The sequence below is a fragment of the Nuphar pumila genome, chromosome 7, assembly GCF_984573655.1.
Source record: "Nuphar pumila chromosome 7, dmNupPumi1.hap1.1, whole genome shotgun sequence".
Classification (NCBI taxonomy): Eukaryota; Viridiplantae; Streptophyta; class Magnoliopsida; order Nymphaeales; family Nymphaeaceae; genus Nuphar; species Nuphar pumila.
Genome location: NC_143255.1, coordinates 91034194 through 91057107, shown reverse-complemented (window position 1 = coordinate 91057107; position 22914 = coordinate 91034194). Strand labels below are relative to the sequence as shown.

At 37.2% G+C, this 22914-nt stretch overlaps 1 protein-coding gene across 1 annotated transcript; it reads right to left on the bottom strand.

Moving 5' to 3' along the window:
• Nucleotides 1–318: 318 nt before the first annotated feature.
• On the bottom strand, nucleotides 319–21839 carry LOC149832456 (chromatin-remodeling complex subunit). Its single transcript, XM_090012465.1, has 4 exons — nucleotides 21704–21839; nucleotides 21105–21342; nucleotides 11499–11566; nucleotides 319–891 (listed from the first exon to the last, which is right to left on the bottom strand). The coding sequence occupies exons 2-4, from the start codon at nucleotides 21277–21279 to the stop codon at nucleotides 760–762; spliced, it is 375 nt and encodes a 124-aa protein (XP_089868591.1). The 5' UTR covers nucleotides 21280–21342; nucleotides 21704–21839; the 3' UTR covers nucleotides 319–759.
• Between the last annotated feature and the right edge of the window lie 1075 nt (nucleotides 21840–22914).

Sequence of the window (22914 nt, the reverse complement as noted above, 5' to 3'; positions counted from 1 at the left end):
TGTGTGTGTGTGTGCGCGTGCATGTGTGTGTGAAGAGTTATATCAGCATTGCAGGTTTGAACACCCACCTATGCCACTGACCGAAATGATAATAAGGTAGCAACAGGATCATCATCATCATCATCATAATAATAATAATAATAAAATAATAATAATAATAATAACAATGATGATGACAATCATAAGAAGACAGCAGAAATGTCGAGAGAATGCATGAATATCCAGGGAAGTGAGGAAGTTGAAGTAGAGATGACGATACAAGCAGAAAAGGGAATGGTTGGATGTGTTATAGCTGTTCACAAATTCAAATATATAGAATGTTAAAAACTTAAGAAGTTCTATACCCACCAAAGAACATCAGTGCATCATTTTTTCTTTTTTTTCAAAAGAAGAGGACATCGGTCAATCCTTGCTTGCTGAAAATACACGTGAAGAATTCATGCTCCATGATTCACAATCAGACATTTAGTGTCCCCATGTTCAACTGGAAGGACTGGCCCATAATGGCATGCAGTATATGTACAGCTACAATGCAATTCGTATATGACTCTCCAAGCTCGTAAAACATATAAAAGCATCAATCAGATAGCATTTTGACTAAAAGACCTTAGCATAGTTGCATGCACACTGTTTGATGACCACATGGGACTGACAATGGTTATGGCTATCAAAATCTTTAAGCAGTCATGACACTCCTCTCTAAGACTTCTGCTAAAGAACTCTTTTGTATCAATTCTCACCAGGTGCCCCATGTGCAGGCTATTTCAAAATGACTGCAGCATTCCTTAGAGCTAGGTATCTCTGCACATACTCATTAGGCAGTGATCTAATGCGCTTGAAAACTTCAGTGTTTGCATATCGCAGATTTGTCCTTGGATCCGTGTATCGAGCCTGCAAAACAAAACCCACATTCAGAATACATTAAAAATCTCTCAAAAAATACAAGAAAAATGAATCTTCTGAAAACTCTTCATTGGAACCATTGTCAGCTGCAATCCTTCAAAGCAATCAAATTAATGCACTCCAAAAACAATAACTGGTGATGTAGCAAAGACCATAACAAGAACCGCAAATAGTGCGATATTGGAACATAAGCTAAAGATAAGCACCATAAGGATATCTCCCAGTGGCAGCAAAGATAATGGTAGATGATAAAACTATAGATGTATAACAGTGAAGTTAGAGCATCAGAAGTTTGCATTTACTATTGTTAAGATAAGTCGACCACTTTAAAGTAAAGTTTATTTAGTCTTAAGGTTGTTTTTGGTATTTTATACATAATGAGGGACTCTAATGTAATTTTGCTCTCTTGGCTAATCTCTATTTAAACTTAAGGAGATTAGACCTAATTATGTTTCTAAGTTCTTACTTTCTCTCTTTCTCGTTTCTGTGTATTCTCTGAGCCTTTCCATCTACATGGTATTAGAGTCGTCGATCTGGGGAGGGCGATCTCAAGTTCTGCGTCAAAGTTCGAGTGAAGGGTATTAGATCACGTGTGAAGAGGATCAGAAAAAAAAAAAGTTCACGTGAAGAGGATCAGATAAAAAAAAGGGTGTGTTTTTTTTTTTTCTCGAGTGGTACAGATCTGATAACAGATCTGAGGTCTGACAAAAGTCATGACTCAGATCTGTAATAAGATCTAAAAGTCGCGTGGATCTATGGGTCTCTGTCGACCAAACTGGGTGGATACAAGTATGGGTCTTGTGCTGAAGTCGTGAAGTGGGTGACGGTAAAAAAAAATTTGGTAGAGATTAAATGCAGGCCATTGTCGTGGATTTTCTTTGGCCGTATGCTCTGGGTATTTCAGATCTGATCATAAATCTGAATGTAGTGGAGATTAAATATAGTTTTCAGTCGTGGACATGCATATTTTTGGTTGTCGTGGATTTTCTTTAACCGTATGCTCTGGGTATTTCAGATCTGATCATAAATCTGAATGTAGTGGAGATTAAATATAGTTTTTCAGTCGTGGACATGCATATTTTTTGTTTGGTTCATTCAAATCTGGTTGTCGTGAAGAATATTCATATTAAATTGTCGTGGATCTTTTTTAAGATCTGATTACAGATCTGACTCATTTGAGTGTGGTGAAGATTGGATATCCTGTTCAGTCGTGGAACTGCATACTCCTATTTTGGTTCACTCATATCTGGTTGTTGTGAAGAACAGGTTATATTCAATAGTCGTGATTTTTTTTTACCAATTGTTCTGGTTGGTTCAGATCTGATTGCAGATCTAATGTCGTGGTGAAGACTTATCATAGTAGTGGATTTGCATAGTGTGGAACTGATTTCTATCAGTTTTAACAAGTGTTTGTGGAAGTTTTATTGCAGCAGCACTATTCGTGGTGACTACCGAGGAAGAGTTATTCAGTATGGGTGACAAGCATGAGGCTATTGGGGAATATAAAGCCTTTGTAAATCCTTTCTCCTATGGGTCTTCTGTGAAATTAAATGAAACTAATTATGCATGGTGATCCAGAACTTTTATGATATCGGTGTCTGGACATCGTAGAAAACACATACTGTTGGAATCTGAACCAAATGATAAGACAGGAAAATACATTACTTGGGAAGAAGATAATGACATTGTTATGTCATGGATCATGAACAATATTGAACCTCATATTGCAGATGGCCTAATTTACTACAATACGGCTAAACATATGTAGAACAATCTTCGAGATACGTACTCTCAAGAGACTAATGTGAGTCGTATTCTCCAAGTTGAACAAGAAATATATAATTTGCAGCAAGGTGATCAGACATTGGCCCAGTATTATGCATCCGTCAAAGCTGCTTTTGAAAGACTTAATGCGCATAGACCACTGTGTTGTTCAAAACAAAAGGATCATCAAGAACAGACTACGGTTGCTTGGTTCCTCACAGGACTATATTCAGAGTTCTCAGTTGCTAAAGTCCAAATGTTAACCGGGTCTAATGTTCCTACTCTTGTTGATGCATACAATCGGTTGAGTAGACTTGTCATCTCTCTTCCACAATCTCAACCTGCATCTCAGTCATTTGCTTTAGTTGTTCCATCTAGTTATGAACGAGGAAATACTATGAATGTTAGAGGAAGAGGTCGTGAAAGAAGTATGGGAGGTAGAGGTAAACTCCAATGTACCTTTTGTGGAAAATCAAGACATTTAGAAGATCGTTGTTGGGATAAACATGGAAGGTCTGCTTCTTCTCCATTAAAGCCTAATGTTCCAAAAGCCAATGCTACTAAACTAGAGGTAGCAAATGACACCACTTTCCCCAGTGATTGTATCACTCTTAGTCGTGCAGAATATGATGAACTGGTTGCTCATCGTCCTTCAAGTTCTTCTTCTCCTGTAGCTGGTGTGGCCTACTCAACTGAAGACCATCTTTCTCCCCATGATAGTAAGTGGATTATTGACTCTGGTGCATCTAGACATCTATGCGAAAATTCTCAAAATTTTACAGATCTAAAGGCTATTACTGCACATCGGGGTGTCTCATTAGCTGATGGGAGTTCCTCCCCTGTTATTGGACAGGGAAATGTTTCTATATCTTCTTTCTTACAATTGAACAATGTCCTTCACGCTCCTTCATTTCCTCAAAGTTTACTCTCTGTTAGTTGCCTTACAAAAGAGCTAAATTGTAGAGTGATATTTGATCCTGTGTTGTCATTTTCAGGATTTGCTGACGGGAAAGAAGATTGGTGGAGGCTATGAAGAAAATGGAGTCTACTATCTACATCACCCTGTGGGTAACATTTATGCAGCAATCGATGATTTCTCGAGTCATGTTCAGTGGCAACGTCGTCTCGGACATCCGTCTTTGTCAAAGCTTTGTCGTGACATCCCTCAAATTCCATCTACATCATTCCAGTGTGAAGCATGTCAGTTGGGCAAGCATCATAGGAGTTCGTTTCCTTGTAGTCAAAGTCAGTCCAGTCATAAAGTCTTTGAACTTCTTCATGCGGATGTATGAGATCCTAGTAAGATTCCTACCAGGACTCAATGTCGTTATTATCTTGTTATTGTTGATGATTTTTCGAAGTTGTCTTGGGTGTTCTTAATAAAAGAAAGATCTGAAGTTCCTAGTATTCTTAAATCATTGGTTATTGAAATAAAAACCCAATTTGAATATGTTGTCAAGATTATCCACACTGATAATGCCCTTGAGTTTAAAACAAAAGCATTGTTGCAATTTTATCGGGACCATGGTATTCAACTTCAAACCACGTGTGCCTATACTTCTCAACAAAATGGGGTGGCTGAGCGAAAACACAGGCATCTCCTTGATGTAGCCCGCACGCTTATGATTCAATCCAATGTTCCTGCTTCATATTGGGGTGATGTAGTTACCACAACTTATTTTTTGATCAACCGCATGCCTTCATCATCCGTAGACGACCAAATTCCCTTGCGAATTTTGTATCCTAATGTATCCCTCTTCTTTTTTTCTCCCAAGGTATTTGGGTGTGTTTGTTTTGTGCATAGACTCGGACCTGACCGTGATAAATTAGTCACTCAAGCCACTAAGTGTATGTTTATAGGTTATCCCAAAAATAAAAAAGGGTATCGATGTTATGATCCGATTTCTCGTCGGGAGTATGTCAGTGCAGATGTATCTTTCTTGGAGTCTATTCCATATTATTTCAGTACTGGTGATAGGAAGCAAGTTGATCAAGATGACTCTTTTTCTCTTCTTATTCCTCCTTTTCTTTTGGAATCAGTGCCCCTATCACCGAATCCAACTCCATCTTCCTCACGATTTCACAATCCTCCATTGGTGTATGTTCGTAGAGCTCCAACCCCTCCAGTGCCTCTATCTTCTTCTTCTCCTGAGGTAAGTACTCTTGACAACAATGATATTTCTGTTGATGATAACAAGCCAATTGCTCTGCGAAAGGGGACACGACAATGTACCTTATATCCTATGTCTCAGTTTGTGTCACATGACAGAATTGGTAATCAGATGAAAGCTTTTATTTTAGCTTTATCTGCTGAAACTATTCCTATGAATTGTCAAACAACAATACTCGATAGCCGGTGGAAGCATGCTATGTAAGATGAAATGGATGCTTTACTGTCTCAACAAACATGAGATCTTGTTGATCCTCCATTGGATGCAGACATTGTTGGATGCAAATGAGTATACACCATTAAATACAACTCAGATGGTTCAATTGAAAGATACAAGGCCCGATTAGTAGCAAAAGGTTATACTCAGACATATGGTGTTGATTTTTTTGAGACATTTTCTCCTGTAGCATGTATGGGCACCATTCGTCTTATTCTCTCCGTAGTTGTTCATCGTGGATGGAGTTTGTGTCAACTAGATGTGAAAAATGTATTCTTATATGGGGATCTATTTGAGACAGTCTACATGCAACAACCTCCTGAGTTTGTGGTTGAGGGGGAGTGTCAGAGGGTGTGCAAATTAAGAAAGGCGATATATGGTCTAAAGCAAAGTCCTCGTGCATGGTTTCAAAAGTTGTTTGAGATGATGTCAAAGTTTGGTTTTAATAGGTCAGCGTCAGACCACACATTATTTATTAAGAAAACTAGCGTAGGCATAGTTGTTATGGTGGTATATGTGAATGATATCATCCTTACAAGGCTCATCTTCAAAAACATTTTGTTACAAAAGACCTTGGTTCCCTTAGATACTTTTTGGGCTTTGAAGTGGTGAGGAGTTGTGAGGGTGTAGTCCTCTCTCAATGGAACTATGTTCTTGATTTATTAAAAGAGACAGGAATATTGGGAGCTAAACCAGCAAATATTTCCACGGATCACAAAGTTCATTTGTTGGATGAGGGGTCAAAACCTGTTGATAGCAGGAGCTATCGCTCATTGGTAGGGAAGTTATTATATGTGACAGTGACTAGACCTGATATTGCTCTGGATGTAAGCAAGGTTAGCCAATTCATGGACAAACCGACTGAAGTACACTGAAATTCTACAATGATGATACTCAGGTACTTAAAATCTTCTCCTGGAAAAGGGTTATTATTCAAGAAAGGGGGTACCCTGGAAGTAGTTGCTTACTTTGATGCCGATTATGTTGGGTCCGTAGAGGATAGAAAATCTACCACAGGATTCTGTGTATTTGTGGAGGGTAACCTAATCTCTTGAAAAAGCAAGAAGCGAACCGTGGTTGCTAGGTCGAGTGCCGAATCAGAATATAGGGCTATGGCCCAAACGGCAGCTGAATTAATGTGGGTTCAAACTGTGTTGACCGATCTTCAAGTGAAGGTTCCATCACCTATGGTGATGATGTGTGATAACAAGGCAGCTACATATATAGCCAATAATCATGTATTTCATGAGAGGACAAAACATATTGAAGTTGATTGTCACTATACAAGAGATATGGTTCAAGCTGGACATATCTCTACCAAGCATGTAATATCTGAGGATCAAGTTACAGATATTTTTACAAAGCCTCTTGTCAGGCCCAATTTCTCAAAATGATGTGGCATGCTGAGCATGATTGATATCTATGCTCCAACTTGAGGGGGAGTGTTAAGATAAGTCGACCACTTTAAAGTAAAGTTTATTTAGTCTTAAGGTTGTTTTTGGTATTTTATACATAATGAGGGACTCTAATGTAATTTTGCTCTCTTGGCTAATCTCTATTTAAACTTAAGGAGATTAGACCTAATTATGTTTCTAAGTTCTTACTTTCTCTCTTTCTTGTTTATGTGTATTCTCCGAGCCTTTCCATCTACAACTATAATCATATGAATCAGCAGTACTAAGTGGTACCAATAGATCATAGCATGAGTTAGGAATCCAAACCTATAAGTTGTTAGACAAAGAATAAGCAGACCTAGGTACAAAATTCCAAGCAGCTTGGCTAGGGTACTCACTGAGCATATAGAAGAAAAGCATTACCAGACAGGGATGGAATCAGATTGTACCTGTTTTGACAAACAACTATTATAATGCATTGCTATAGTAACATGCATCCCACTTTGTTGGATCCACTTAATAAAGTAAGGATGACCTCCCCTGTTGAGCAATGTTGATAAATACTTGCTCCCTGAGGCAAGAAGTGTACCCCTAAAGGTGAGGCATATGCCTCATGCCTCGAGGCACAAGACAGAGGCGTATGGACTTATGAGGTGTGTGCCTCAAGCCCTATGTCACATGGGTGTGGGTGCGGGTGCGGGGATTCGGCACTTCCAAAAAAACCGGGTGCGGGGGTGCGGCAGGGGCAAAAATGTAATATATATATAGTGTATATGCATGAATGTATGGTAGCTGTTAAGGTCCATGACATTTATGCCCAACTTACTTTTTACCATTTTTTTATCTTATATGATTGTCCCCAAAGATGAAAGTGATGAGTTGTGGAGCCTGATTCATTGTTTTTGCCCTTGCAGGAAGGGGGGTCCGGGGGCTCCCCCCGGCGCGGGTCAACGCACCCAGGGTCGGGTTGACCGCACCCGGTGCCGCACCCGCACCCGCGTCGAGTCGCGTCGACGCAGGTGCGGCACCCTGCTAGCTGAATCCCTGTGACATAGCTCAAGCCCTGAAGTGAACACCTCACCCTGAGAATTGTGCCTCAAGGTGAGGCATGCACCTCACAACACGATTAAATGTGAGTCATGGAAGGGGGTCGGTTGGTGCTTGACCCGTTTGACTTAATTATAAAACCAAAAATAAAATAAAGAGGGGGTTGTCCTTGACCGGTTGTATACTTTATGTTCGTTACGTGTTTCCTCTTTTTGACTCTTTAGGAGAAGAGCATGGTTGACGAATGGTTGGTTGGTTTTAACGACTGAGCACCAGAATTTAGTCTCTCTCTGATTTGTTGATTGTTTATTTTGGTTTGTTTTTTAGTGTTTGTGTGTTCTAGTTGTCGATTTCAATGAAGTTAGGCTTTGGGCTATTTTTTTTCAGTTGAGTGGCTTGCAATTCTGCTAATCTTGCGTGGAATTTGTTGTAATTGATTGAAGACGATGAGTTTGGTGTTTGATAGGGTTGCTATTTAGGAGATTATTTATTGCAAATAGTCTGTAATTATTTGTTGTTGCAACAAAGAATTGAAGTTGTAAGGAGTTGCATAGCAAAGAGGTAGGTGGAGTGTGCTAGAAGCTAATAGGCAGGTTCAAACTGGTCATGTGACGTGCAGCACTTCATGTTTAAATAATTGAGTTTCTGGGCTTGCTGGAAGTATTGTTGGTTATTTGGCCGTAGCAGGGCAATCATCTAAATATCCATGTTTGACCAACAGTCATGATATTTCTGACTGTCCCCTCTTATTGTATGATGTTGTGCACTGCCCATTGTCTTGTAGAGTTCTAGTCTGTAAGTTTTAGTTATTTTCACTGGAAGATGAGTCTTGGATGTAACATTAGAGGGTTTGGTTAACATGGTCTCTGGCTGTTCCTTTTCTCTTTTTTTGCTCACATTAAGCTGCCGCTATGATCTCACCCGCCTTAGTCATAGACTGATTACCACCCATCCTTCTTACACATTTGGTATATATTATGCATATCTCATGATTTCTATTGTAAGGCTTAGTCCAGGACTTATATGGTTAACTTGGTTGACAAAAATGATTAACACTTTTTTGTTGTAGTGATACTATGTGACTATTTTCATTGTTAAAATATAGGTGCCTATGTTGAGAATGTTTGATTGGAATTCATGATGTTTGTGTCCATACTTGGATAGGCTCTATGGAGCTCCTGCAGATGCATTTGTGTGTGTGTGCACATGTGTGTGTGTTGGGGGAACTGGGTGTAATAAGTGTGTATATGCATGCATGTTATCCTTGTTTTTTGTTGGAAAGTTGTTTGTTCTTATAGGTTATTTATATTGTTTCTTTTCTGTTTTATTTTATATTTGTTTGTTTTTATTATTTTATGAGATTAATGGCTGTGATACTTACACCTCGCTTCATAGAGTATATAACGCTTGACATAGCTTTAACACTTCTAACAACCTTGCTGTTGAGGGAAGCCAAACACCAGAGAGAGAGAGAGAGAGGTGAGGGTTTGAGAGACAATAGGAGGTTTACTTGTCTATATCATCCTCGCCTGAAAGGGCTGAAGGGGTTACCAGAGTGATGCATTTCCTTCACATAATCATTAAAATGAAGGGGAAGTAAAAATACAAACGGCAAACCCTGATAATAGGTTTACATCTTTCCATGATCTAGGCATCGGTCCAGAAGCTCCAACAACCAGTCTATTCATTGTCCCTAACTACTTGCCAAGAAAAATAATTAAATTCAGGAGAAAACATTGCAATTTCCTGGTGACCAAAGACTAGCACAAGCATAGACTCTAAAACTTTGGCACACAGTTTTATGAAGAAAGAAATAAGTCATTAAATAAGAAGATCCTTGAGGGGTAATTTTATAGCATAAGATATTTTCACCAGATTTATTTTTTTAACTTTTCTCTACCAAGAGCATCTAATTACTGTGTTTGATGAATAAACGATTGCTGCACACTGGGGTGCAAGAAAAAGAAAGGTAAAAAGGTTTTTCCAAAGGAAAAAACAGAAAAGGGAAAAGGCCTGCAACCTCTAGGGCACTACTTCTTTTTACTGGAAAATTTTGACTTTTCCAGGTTTTCTCTTAGTTCTTTTCCATGTCCCATTGTCACATAAATTCTTGGTGCTGCATCTATTTTAAAAAGAGAGGCCTATATATATATATATATATATATATATATATATATATATATATATATATATATATATATATATATATATATCAGAGAGAGAATGAGTGAGCAATGATTGGGTGCTGCTAGAGCACCTACTCTCTCTCTTTTTTTTAATGACAAGGAACACATCGGGATTGAGCCCTGTAGTGGTAAACCCTGAGAGTGGACCAGCCCCACAGGTTGATACACCTGTCACATGTTTGATCCCAGGGGGAACCCAACTCATGACAACTTACTCCCTTATCTTAATCATTAGATCTTAGTAGAGCTAGTCAGCTAACAGTTGTGGACGACACAGGTTTTCTTGTTAAGCAACAGAATTTTAGGATTAACCTAAAATCAGGAAACCGTATTGAAATTTAATCCACAAAATAATCAAACTTAAAAAATTGCTTTCTTACCTCAAACTTATTGGTATATAAATGTTACCTTAGACAAGGTTGGAACTTGGACTGAATTAAGTTTACTTTGAGAGTCTGAGTTCGAGTCAAGTTAATCAGGGCTCAAGTGAGTCATGGCCAAGTCTAGTGTCAAACTTAATTCTTACAATCTAAATAGCACCCAAGTAGGTCTAGTTAGATACATGTGGATTACAATGTAAATAGCAGTCATGTGCAAGAAGCTGTTCCAGTAGACGGAACACATGAATCACATGAAAGTAGGAAGAGTTAGATTTCCGATGCAATCCGGAAGAAAATATGCTTGACAAACGACATGAATTGAAGATCTAAACCCAGATAACTTGACACAATTAGAGATTCATTTCAGAGTGCACAAATTGCTGGCACACTGCCTGAGGCATAATCTTAAGAATGTTTCAGGAAAAATGAATTCATGTGTATGATTGTCAGTATGATCAACCATGAAAGATGTGAATGGACTTGTGCCACAAAGCTCGTTAAAAAATTGAGTTGTTTTTAACAGTTGAGAACCAAACAGGAAGTTTTCTGATGAAATTTGCCACAATCAAATAAAAAATATGAAATTAACCAATGTCTAATAATATATTAGTAATCTAAGAAGGGAAATAATCAAAGAAGCAAGAAAACAATGATGAATTAGGTTTCCATATCTGAAACTCTCCCTAAGATACTTCTAATGAGTATATTGTACAAAGACCCTAACCTCCTATAAAGAAACGGGCAAGGAACAGGTCCAAGTTTAGGCTAGATCCGAAACGATGTTCACTTCATACAGTAGCTAGCTCTGGATAGACGTTATTTTCTCCAGGTGATAAGGGTTCTCTCGAGTCAAAGTCTTCTGCTTAAATTTCATCCAATCTAGTTCAATGTTGTGAGTTATGGGCCCACACTATAAGATGTTGACCTCATCAATCTCCTCAAACCATAAATATTGTTCACCATAAACTCTAATATGCCTAAGAAGTTCAAAAATCTCCATACCATATATGATATACAACAAGCCTTCGTATCAAATTACATCCGTAGATTCAAACCAAGTGAATCTACTAATGGAAAAAATCAGTCTGAATAAGCTCTGAAATAGATTTTTGTAATCTCATGTATTAGAATATTTATCATCTTACTTCTCAATGGTTGGATCCTCCTTTACCACTTATTAAGTATGACACAATTGGATTCAGTTTGGATTGGATCCAAGTAATTTTGGTCTAGTTTAGATCAAATTCATTTTGGTCTAGATTACAACAGCAAAGACAGGTTGGAATTTGGGATTACAAAATGTGTTGGATGGGAGTTCAGGAAATAGTAAAGTAAAACTATAATGTCACGTGATTGGTGCGAGAAAACATTAATGAAATGAAAACAAGTACAAGTACAACTATTGCTTATGACTGCTAAGAGCACATGATTACTAACCTCAAATCCCGTAATATCACAAAGCTTCTTAGCAGGGTACATAGAAGGAGGAGATTCAATATTTACATCTGCAAAAAAAGTAAATAAATCAGTTTGAGAAACATTGTTGCAAGTATCGAATTGGGTAAATCTTAAATATTTTCAATGAACATGAAGAAAAGCTACTTTTCATGAACAAAATAATCAAGGTAAACTAGTGATCAGTGTACTGTTAAATTATGTATATATAAATATATATATACATATACTTATATATATATATATATACATTAGTATATATATATAAGTATATATACGTATATATGTATATATACATAATTATTTTTTCTTTTTCTGTTTTGTATAAACCAAAAACCCGATAGGGGTATTTTGGTAAATCCCAAATGTACTTTTTTATTTTTCACTTTTTTCTCTTTTTCCCTTTTTTCCTTTTTCTTTTTTATTTCTTTTTACTTTTTGGGATCATAAAGGGGCCCCACCCATCTAGTCGTTGGGGCCCCAACAGTCATATTTATGACCATTGGGGCTCCCAACGACTAGAAGGGAGCCCCCTTTATGGATCCTCTTTAGTGCTTCCCTCCTCTATTTAAAGAGGAGGTTCCCCCTTGTAAATGTATGGGTTTTTACACCCTTCTCTTCCTTTCTTCAATAAATCCAACTTATGACTTTAAGTCATTTCCTATATTTGTGAGTTTTGTGTGTGCACATTTGGTATTTGTGTTCTTGGCTCTTGTAGTCACTCTTAAGGAGTGACTTTTGCTCTATTGGTGCTTCCGCCTCTTTTCATTACATGGTATCAGAGCTCGGTTGGTGATTGGGCTTCTCTTTTTTTGACATCTTGGAAAGCATGCCTCTCAAAGTTTTGAAGAAAGGAAGTATATTTAGTGCCGATGGAACGTGACTCTAAAGTGGAGCTCTCTTTCAAGCTAAATGGGTCCAACTATCTCATGTGGGCCTCCGCTATGGAAAATCATCTAAGAGGTAAGAAACTTTGGGGTTTTGTTATGGGGACTACTCTCGAACCCTCTCTTATTCTTACCAAAATTGAAAATGAAGTTGAAAAGGCTTTAGATGGCGATGAGCGCATCAAAGCCATTAATGAACATCAATCCAAAATCGAGGATTGGGAAAGCAACCATGCCAAAATCTTGGCATGGTTTATGAACAACGTAGATCTTAAAAATTGTGCCAATATTGCCAAGTTTAGAAGAGCCAATGAGGCTTGGTTTTTTCTTAAGGGTATGTATACCCAAAAGGATCTTGCTCGGCAATTCTTTTGCCAAGAAAAAATTCGTTCCACCAAACAAATGGATATGAGTGTCCGGGACTATTTTAGCTCTTTAACTCCTCTTTGGGATGAGCTTGTCCTTCTTGAGCCCAAATGGGTTGCTCCACAAGACATTGAACTTAGAAGGGAACAAATTGAAAAGGAGCACTTTTTTTAATTCCTTCATGGGCTTCGCCCGGAATTCGAACAAGTGAGGGCATCTCTTCTCCATAGAAGCAAAGCCCTACCTATTGAAGATGCTCTTGCCGAGGTATGTCAAGAAGAAACTCGACTTGGCTTGAGCATTAGGAATGATGAAGTTTTGGCCGTTAATAGGCCCGGTTCTAATGTTAAAGCATATAGGCCTCCCCACTTTAACAAAAATATCAATGGGCCTAGAAAAGGGATCATATGCCACTATTGTAATGAACCGGGACACATTAGACCGGTTTGTCCTAAGCTTAAAGGAAAGGTTGCCGCGGTTGGAGAAAATTCTCCAAAGAAGGAAGAAAGTACCAAAGAAGGAGATATCAAAGAAACTCTTAATCATATCTCTGAAGTTCTCCAACACCTTCTCAAGTCTTCTCCTTCAACATCCGGAGCCGCCATCGCCTACTCTTCATCACCTCCAGGTATGTGGATACTAGACTCTGGTGCTTCTTTTCATATGACATCTCATAAAAACTCCCTTTCCAATGTTTTTTCCGAACCTATGTCCTCCTATGTCTCAACGGCCGATGGAACATCCTTAAAAATTGAAAGTATTGGAACACTTGACTTCAAAAATTCTCAAAATTTCTTTGTTCATAAAGTAAGAGTTGTTCCAAAAATTAATTTAAATCTTTTTTCCGTTTCCCAAATCACCGACCATGGATGTCAAGTCTCTTTCTCACCTAAAGATTGCATCGTGCAGGATCTCCAGTCAGGGAAGCTGATTGGGCAAGGCCATAGAAGGGGTGATCTCTATTTTATGGACTTTTTGACGCTTCCATCTAAGTCATCTTGCAATCTTGTTAAAGATAAAAGTATTGGAATTTGGCAAGAGAGACTTGGTCATCCAAATTTTGTAAAAATGTCTCTTTTCCCTTTTTTGAACAATACTTGTAAAGACAATCACATGACTTGTAAAGATTGCATTTTTGGGAAATCTAAAGCTATTCCGTTTCCTCAAAGAAGTTATTTTGCCACTCGGCCATTTGAACTTGTTCATTCCGATGTGTGGGGACCTTCCCCTATTTTATCTAAAGGAGGCTTTTCGTATTATGTGGTATTTATTGATGACTTCACTAGATTTACATGGATATACTTCTTAAGTCGCAAATCTGATGTCTTCTCGTTCTTTAAAGAATTTCATGCTATGGTTAAAAATCAATTTTTGGGAAATCTATCTATTCTTAGGTCCGATTCGGGAGGTGAATATATGTCTAATGATTTTCAAACTTACTTAAAAGAAAATGGAATTTGTCATCAACGTTCTTGTCCCAACACTCCGCAACAAAATGGTCTTGCGGAAAGAAAGCATAGGCACATAATAGAAACTACAAGAACATTATTGATTTCAAAAAATATCCCAAAATCCTTTTGGGCCGAAGCGGTTCTAACTTCAACATATCTCATCAATAGAATCCCTTCATCCTCTTTGAAAAATCTTTCTCCATTTGAAAAACTTTACAATATGTCTCCCGATTATAAAAGATTAAGAATTTTTGGATGTAAATGCTTTGTTTTAACTCGCAAAAATGATAAACTTTCTCCTAGAGCTATTGAATGTCTTTTTTTGGGATATGGCGAAAAACAAAAAGGATATCGATGTTTTGACATCCTTAATAATAAACTTTATATCTCAAAAGATGTCACATTCCTCGAAGAAGAAAGTGGTTTTTCGCATCAACCAAATGAAAATATTGACTATTCCTTTTTATTTGACTTGTTACCTCAAGAAAACATCATAGATGATCATATTGATCTTAATGAACCTCTTGAAGATCTTGTTGAAAATCCAAATAATGATCAAAACTTAGAAGAGAATGCTTCAAGACAAATACAAGTCTACTCTAGAAGGAATGAAAGAAATCTTCCATGTGCCCTTGAAAGATTTTCTCAAAATGAGTCGATAGAAGAAACCTCTCAAAGAAGATCAAATCGCATTCCTAAGATTCCAAATAGATTTGTTTCTTATGACTCTTTTTCCCCTAATTATCGAGCATGTCTTCTTGCTCTTCACTCATTTCATGAACCATCACATTACAATGATGCTAAACAATATGATCATTGGAATGAAGCTATGGAGCTTGAACTTAATGCCCTTAAAAAGGCACAAACTTGGAAAGTCATTGATCCTCCCAATGGCAAGAAACCCATTGGATGTAGATGGGTGTTTAAAGTAAAAACTAAGAGTGATGGTTCATTAGAAAGATATAAGGCTAGGTTGGTAGCCAAAGGTTATGCCCAAGAGTATGGGGTAGACTATGATGAAACTTTTGCCCCGGTTGCTCGAATGACTAGTGTTCGAGCCCTTATTGCTATAGCTTCTGTCAAAAAATGGCCCATCTTTCAACTTGATGTTAAAAATGCTTTCTTGAATGGTAATTTAAATGAAGAAGTTTATATGGAACCACCTCCAGGTATGAATTTAAATGGAAAAGTTTTAAAATTAAAAAAGGCTTTATATGGACTTAAGCAAGCTCCTAAAGCTTGGTATGACAGGTTTAGTACTGTATTAATCAATTTAGGTTTTTCCTCTTGTTATACTGACACTGCTCTTTTTGTCAAAAGAACAGGTGACTCCATTATTATGCTTCTACTGTATGTTGATGATATGATCATCACTGGGAATGACAAAAAGGGAGTAAATGATGTTAAGTCTATATTAAAAGATACTTTTGATATGTCTGACCTTGGTTATTTGAGATATTTTTTAGGAATTGAAGTGGCCTATTCAGCACGAGGGTACATCTTATCTCAAATGAAGTTAGCTGCGGAAATTTGTACCAAGTCAGGAATATCTGATGAAAAGAAAGTGGAGACCCCTGAAGTTATCAATGCGAAACTAAGACTTGAAGATGGTGTTCCTCTTGAAGATCCAACTCCTTACCGCCAATTGATTGGATCCCTCACCTATCTATCCATCACACGTCCAGATATAGCTCATGCGGTTCATGCAGCGAGCCAATTTCAGCACGCCCCTACTACGGTCCATATGGCGGCCGTAATGAGAATTGTGCGATATATCAAAAATACCATCTCCAAGGGACTCTTCTTATCCTCTTCCTCATCTTTTGAATTAATTGCTTTTACTGATGCTGACTGGGGAGGAAATCCCAATGATCGGATCTCAATTACGGGTCTTTGCATTTTTTTAGGTGAATCTCTCATCTCGTGGAGATGCAAGAAGCAGCAGAAGGTCTCCTTATCATCTACTGAAGCTGAATATCGAGCTATGGCAATGACAACTATGGAGATTGTGTGGCTCAGAAGTCTTCTTCGTGACATGGGCGTCAACATTTTCACTCTCACCAAGCTCTGTTGTGATAACAAGAGTGCGATATACATTGCCAGCAATCACACTTTTCATGAGCGGACCAAGCATATCGAAATGGATTGTCATTATGTTCGAGACGAATATCTCAAAGGAACCATCACATTGCCATATGTCACTTCAGAGTATCAACTAGCTGACTTCTTCACCAAGGCGCTCCCAACTCCACGATTCATGTTTCTTCTTGGCAAACTTTCGGTCTTCTCCCCGTAAAGTTTGAGGGGGCGTGTTAAATTATGTATATATAAATATATATACATATACTTATATATATATACATTAGTATATATATATAAGTATATATACGTATATATGTATATATACATAATTATTTTTTCTTTTTCTGTTTTGTATAAACCAAAAACCCGATAGGGGTATTTTGGTAAATCCCAAATGTACTTTCTTATTTTTCACTTTTTTCTCTTTTTCCCTTTTTTCCTTTTTCTTTTTTATTTCTTCTTTTTACTTTTTGGGATCATAAAGGGGCCCCACCCATCTAGTCGTTGGGGCCCCAACAGTCATATTTATGACCGTTGGGGCTCCCAACGACTAGAAGGGAGCCCCCTTTATGGATCCTCTTTAGTGCTTCCCTCCTCTATTTAAAGAGGAGGTTCCCCCTTGTAAATGTATGGGTTTTTACACCCTTCTCTTCCTTTCTTCAATAAATCCAACTTATGACTTTAAATCATTTCCTATATTTGTGAGTTTTGTGTGTGCACATTTGGTATTTGTGTTCTTGGCTCTTGTAGTCACTCTTAAGGAGTGACTTTTGCTCTATTGGTGCTTCCGCCTCTTTTCATTACATGTACTACTTGAAATCACTTCATATTAGCCAAAATAGCATAAATATCAATTACTTCTTTTGAATGGACTAACATAGATATTGTAATGTACTGTGATCAAAACCTGGAACCTCCAATCTACCACTTATATGATATTTTCCCACTGTATTCTAGTGCAACGCGATATCAAAATTATTCATTCACATGTATAATGCTTCGACAACCAGGCTAATGGGATGTCACATCAATAAAAAAAATATTTAGCAAAAGAAAATAATGTATATTTGATTCCGAAAAGTCCTTTTCAGAGAGAGAGAGAGAGAGTACTGGAAAAAATATTTGATTGAAAAGAATTTGCAGTGTTCACAAAGACACAAGCTTGGAAACTAACTGAAGCATAGTCGGCAAACTCGTCACTTGGACTTGGATTACCCAACCCTTGACTCACAAATCAGCGGGTTGACTCAGTGACTCGGACGAGTTAGGACTCCATATTTCATAGTTTACACACATGAATAAGACATGGAAATAACCAAACTTCAAGCAGTAAAATAACTAAAATAAGCACATTATGTCAACAGTTAAGCTACAGAAACATATAACTATACATGATCATTAACATTTTTCATTGAACAATATTAGATTCTTCATAACAAGTGCCTTTGTATAAGAATTGTGCATTAAAATAATAACATGCATGATGAAAAGTTTATAATAGGCATTAGGATCCATAACCTGAATCGATGACCCATTTGGGGTCCGATCCGAGTTGAATAGAGTGATTCCCGAGTCAACTCGATGGGTTTGCCAACTATGAACTCGCCATAGTTAAGAATTCGCTGGGTCAACCCAGACTTGGTTGACTCGGCCCGAATCGCCCAATCACTGGGTCAAAAACGAGTACAAACTCCTTTTGTACAAAACTCAGACAAGTCAACCGAGTCACGGGCGAGTCATGCATATATAAACATATATAATATATTTGATATATAAATACATATATTATATGAAATATAATATTAATATATGTATATAATATACATAAATATGGTTATATTATATTAATAAAATTATACATTAAATATATTATAAAAATATCATATATAATATATTGATAAAATACTATAAAATATACATAGTATATACATATATTTATATATTTTATATAAAATATAAAGTTAACATGACCCGGCTGAGTCACCGAGTTGACCTGGCCGAGTCACGGGTCACTCAAGGACGAGAGACGAGTCAACAAGTTTTAAAACCATGGTCTACACTGCTGCAAAAGAGTTTGAAGAAGATAGTACCAATAAGACCGTAACAATAAAACTGACACCATGATTAGGGTAAATCATCCTCAATAAATAGAGATAATGGAGAATTAAGGAGATGGTATAAACTGCAGAGTAATGATGTGCTTAGTATAAATATATAAATAAATATGTATATATCAATGTTATTAAAAACGCACCTCAAGGTGCAAAAAGCGCACCTCGCCTCAAGGCGAGGGGCTTTTTGCCTTGAGGCGCACATATAAAGCGCAAAAGGCTCGAGGCGTGCACCTCATACGCCTTGAGGCGCACGCCTCAGGGCAAGGCGCGCCTCAAGCCAAGGCGTATATGCTTCTAATTTTTTGGTCAAATGAGGGTCAAAGCCCCCATTTGACCAGAAATTAGGGGTTTCACGTAGTTTTAAAAAGGTATTTTCACACTCCTCCTTCGCCTGCTCGATCTCTAGCTCGCGCTTCCCACTCCTCTCCTGCTCGTGCTTCCCTCTCCTCACCTACCCACGTCGCCACCACTGAGCCGGCTCACTCTCCCTCTCTTGGAGGTCAGGTGTGCTCTTTCCCCCCTCTCTCTCAATTGTTGATGCTCTTCCCCCCTTTCAACGAGTGTCTGCGAAAATCAGCAACTTTGCAACTGTTGTGTTGTTAGCGTGCTATCACAGGCATGTCTAGTGCAGTGTCCCATCTCCTTTAGATGAGTGAGGATGCTTTTAGCAGGTCCAGCCCACGCGTGAGTTCTTGCAGGCCATTCGTTGCAACATTTGATGAATTTTGCAGCCCACGCGTGACCTCTACTTTCGATGGTAGAGGTCAACCTGATGCCATTCATCCATACGATGAACAACATCCCATATAGTGTCTGTTGAAAAACCTTAGCTGGTTTCTTGTTTCCTGATTTGTTTTTATATTGTTGAAATGAGTGTCGTTTGCATTTCATTTATAATTAATGGTTTTTATTAGCATGTGCAAACAGTAAATTGTTGTATTGTTCTACTTTCTGTTCCCTTGTTGTATTTGTATTAGCATTTTATTTTCATTGGATGTTCCCTTGTTGAAAAAAATAAAAATTTGTTCATTGGATGCTCTCTTGTTGCATTAAATTATAGTGTGATATGTCTTTATCATCTTTCCTCCTTATACAGTATAATCTAAATGGTCTTTAAGATTTCGAATATTTGTTTGGACATTGATATCAACGTTTGGAGGTTATTTATTGTTTGAATGAAAATCATTCTAAGGTGTTGTCAAATGACCTGAATTTTCTTCATAGATCACAATATTAATGACATGATATACTTTTAATATTGATTTTCACTTATCAGATTTTAATATTGATTTTTGCATAGATGCAATGTTCTCAATAGATGTTTTTTTAGCTCTGTTTTTTTTTTCTGCAGATGCGCAAGAGATCATTTTAATTGAATAGAATTTTGGTTTCTAATGTTTACATTTTCTAATTATGACATGGTATTGTTAATGCTAAGATGCATTTAGTTGTTAATGTTAATTTTTTATTTAATGAATGCCCATGTTTTATTTTTTAGATACTTACATAGATTGTTGCATTAATGTTACTTTTACATGTTAATCTCATATTTTTTCAGTATTTATTTACATGTTAATCTCATATTTTTTCAGTATTTATTTGAGATTTATTAATGCTTGTTGGTTGTTGCTTCATCAATAAAGATTTTTTTTGTATTTATAACTTTAGATATTTTTTATAGTTTTTTTAAGTTTAATTTTTTTTGAGGCTTACGCTTTACCCCTCGCCTCAGATTTTGGTGGAGCGCCTCGCTACGCCTCAACGCTTTTCACAACAATGGTATATATCAACAAAAGAAAATAAAGCCCTGCAAGATATTGAAAAAACTACAGAACTTTCTTGAGCTTTTCATAAAGGTTTTCACTTTGATCCTATAAAGGAGGAGATGCATAAGCAATCCCACGTCCATTCTTTGTCCCTTTATTAATCACCATTGTAGTTTTGAATGGGTTCACTTTTTCATTGCATCCGTATTATTTAAAAACGTTCACCTATTTTTTTTTTACAAGGATGCACTCAAAAATAAAAGTTATGTATGTAAGCAATAAATCAACAATATCAATACCTATACTAGCTAAAGAAAAATAACAAATAACTTAAATGACTTGTATAAGCAGTGCAAATCTTAGATTTATGTATTTATGTATGTGCGAACATGCATGCAGCTGTGCTTGTATCAGACCATTTTACTCGAGAATTTTTAATTGATTACTGCAAGTAACCCTTTACCAAGTTCCAGAAAAGTTATCAAAGACATTTATTGATCTGAATGGTGTATAAGTATAACTTGAAGATCTTGAGAATCAGTTTCCAGGTAGTTTGATTAAAAGGAAGGTAAGATGCAGCTGACAAGTGACAATGGCTCATTAATAAGCCGTATTAACTTATGAGAGAACAAAGCAAGGCGGACTTAGTGACACTGCATAGAACAAACTTTACGGCAGGCATATGCACAGGCAGGCGTATGCACAAAAGCCATGACAAAGAAAATACAGCTACTGTTAACAAAACATACTAGCACTATACGATGAACTTGAATTAGAAGAGGCAATAATTAAAGGGAGGTTGTGGGAAAAAAGAGGAATAGGCTTGCAATTTGAAAATTAACAAAGATCAATCTGCAGTTTGCTTCAGGCAAGCTTTACCACTTTGACTCAAGAAACAATATAAGCATCAGAAAATACCCACAATTTGGTTCGTCGGCGGGATAATTTTGATAGTTCTCAGCTTGAAGAATCTGCTTCAGATGTTTCCAGTGCCTGCCTCTTGCATGGCCTTTGGGATACTTCTCAGACATCTGCGTCCTCTTAAAAGGAAGAACAGAGGGCAGCAGAATATCTGCATCTACAACTTCTGCTTCCATTGCAGATTGCCTAAAGGATGCAATCGATCGAAGCCTTTTGTGTCGCGAATATTTACATAAATGCTGGAAAAAAGGGGGGAAACACAAGGGTAATGCGTCTTAGTACACAGAACGTGAGAATAAGGGTGTGTTTAACTGCACCACCCTGTTACGATTCGGACGGGGACAAGGGGAACAGATTAAGAAAAAAAAAAGTTCGATTATCAGGAGTATGCCCCCCTACTGCCTCTCATTATGACCTCACCCCTGACATCTCCCTCACCCACACCCTTAAAACCCTAGATCCAACAATCAAGATGCAGACATTGGACAAAAACATTAAAAACCTTATATCCAACAATCTATATATTTTCTGCACATAGCCCTTTAACAAAATTATGCAACAAACAGCAGAGGATAGAGAGGATGAATTGAAGCATGATACCTTCGGCAGTGAAGATGATGCCGCGATGTACGGTCAAGCAAGCCTCCAATGCAAGCCCTTTCCTTCTTCCAAGTTTCATTAAAGAAAACACCAACGGGGGCTCATCTCTCTGTCGAAAAAAAAAAGTTTCTTTAAAGAAACGAAGAGAGGCCAAGTTATATTCTTGTTCTACTATAAAGTAGGGGCGTCAACCGGTCGGGTTTACCCGGATTCGACCTGTACCAAACCATATAGGATCCGGATGTCTGGACCCGAAGGTTCGATTAATACATGGAGCCGGTATAGTTTGTGAAATTTTATACCAGACTTGGGCCCAACCCAGGTTTAGATTAAGACCTGCAATTTTTCAATGTAAAAATGATAAAAAAATTATTATTTTACCTAGTATGGCTCAGGTCTAGTTCTTATCTGGTTCGGGTATGGTTTCTTTTATGATAGATTCAATTAGACCGGATACCATACTCAAAAATTAGAGTCAGGTCTGGTTCTAACTGGGTCTAAACCAACTTGACCCGTTGACACTGTAAGGAGCAGCCTTTGTCACGATCTATGTCATTGGTTATGTCAATATAAGTGATCATTGATAGGTCTAATTGTGATGTTTGTAATGAAGGCCATTTGGTTCTATGTTAAAATGATGAATGAACGAGATTATTGAGATGTCATCTAATAAGATAGTATTTTTAGAGCTTATAATGTTATAATACATTATTATAAGGTGACATATGTGGCCCAAGTGAGAGATTGATAGATAAATCAGACGTTATAAATTATCTAAGGTTACTGATATATAAAATGATCTTATATGGTTGGGCCATATGACATCTCATAAAGTATGATTATATTATTTATAGAGACCTCATGTGCCCTCATTTGTTAATTTTTAATTTTATGATAGACTAAATTAAAAATAAATTATAAGATGGCTCCAATTAAGTTATGACCTGTTATGTTTTTGCCTCTTTATCAAGAAAGAAAATTATCTTTCATTAGGTCTAAAGAAGAAGAAAATACCACATATAGAGGTTCTGAAAATTTGAACATGTGAATAATCCACCAAAACATCAATGGATTCAAGTATGCTTCCGCATTATGTTTTGTTTATGTTTTAGCACGAACAAGTTTAACCATCAAATAAAGTATTTTCTCAGATTCTAAATCTAACATTTAGATCATAACAGAGTGAACCCAAACCACGATCCGACATGAGC

Excerpts from the sequence above, each read along its gene's own strand:
- LOC149832456 (XM_090012465.1), bottom strand. The coding sequence starts at position 21,279 with ATGGAAGCAGAAGTTGTAGATGCAGATATTCTGCTGCCCTCTGTTCTT. Across the intron at positions 11,567-21,104 it reads TCCCGCCGACGAACCAAATT|ATGTAAATATTGAATCTCCT; the intron begins GTGGGTATTTTC and ends CTTTTTTTGCAG. Across the intron at positions 892-11,498 it reads GTGATATTACGGGATTTGAG|GCTCGATACACGGATCCAAG; the intron begins GTTAGTAATCAT and ends TTTGTTTTGCAG.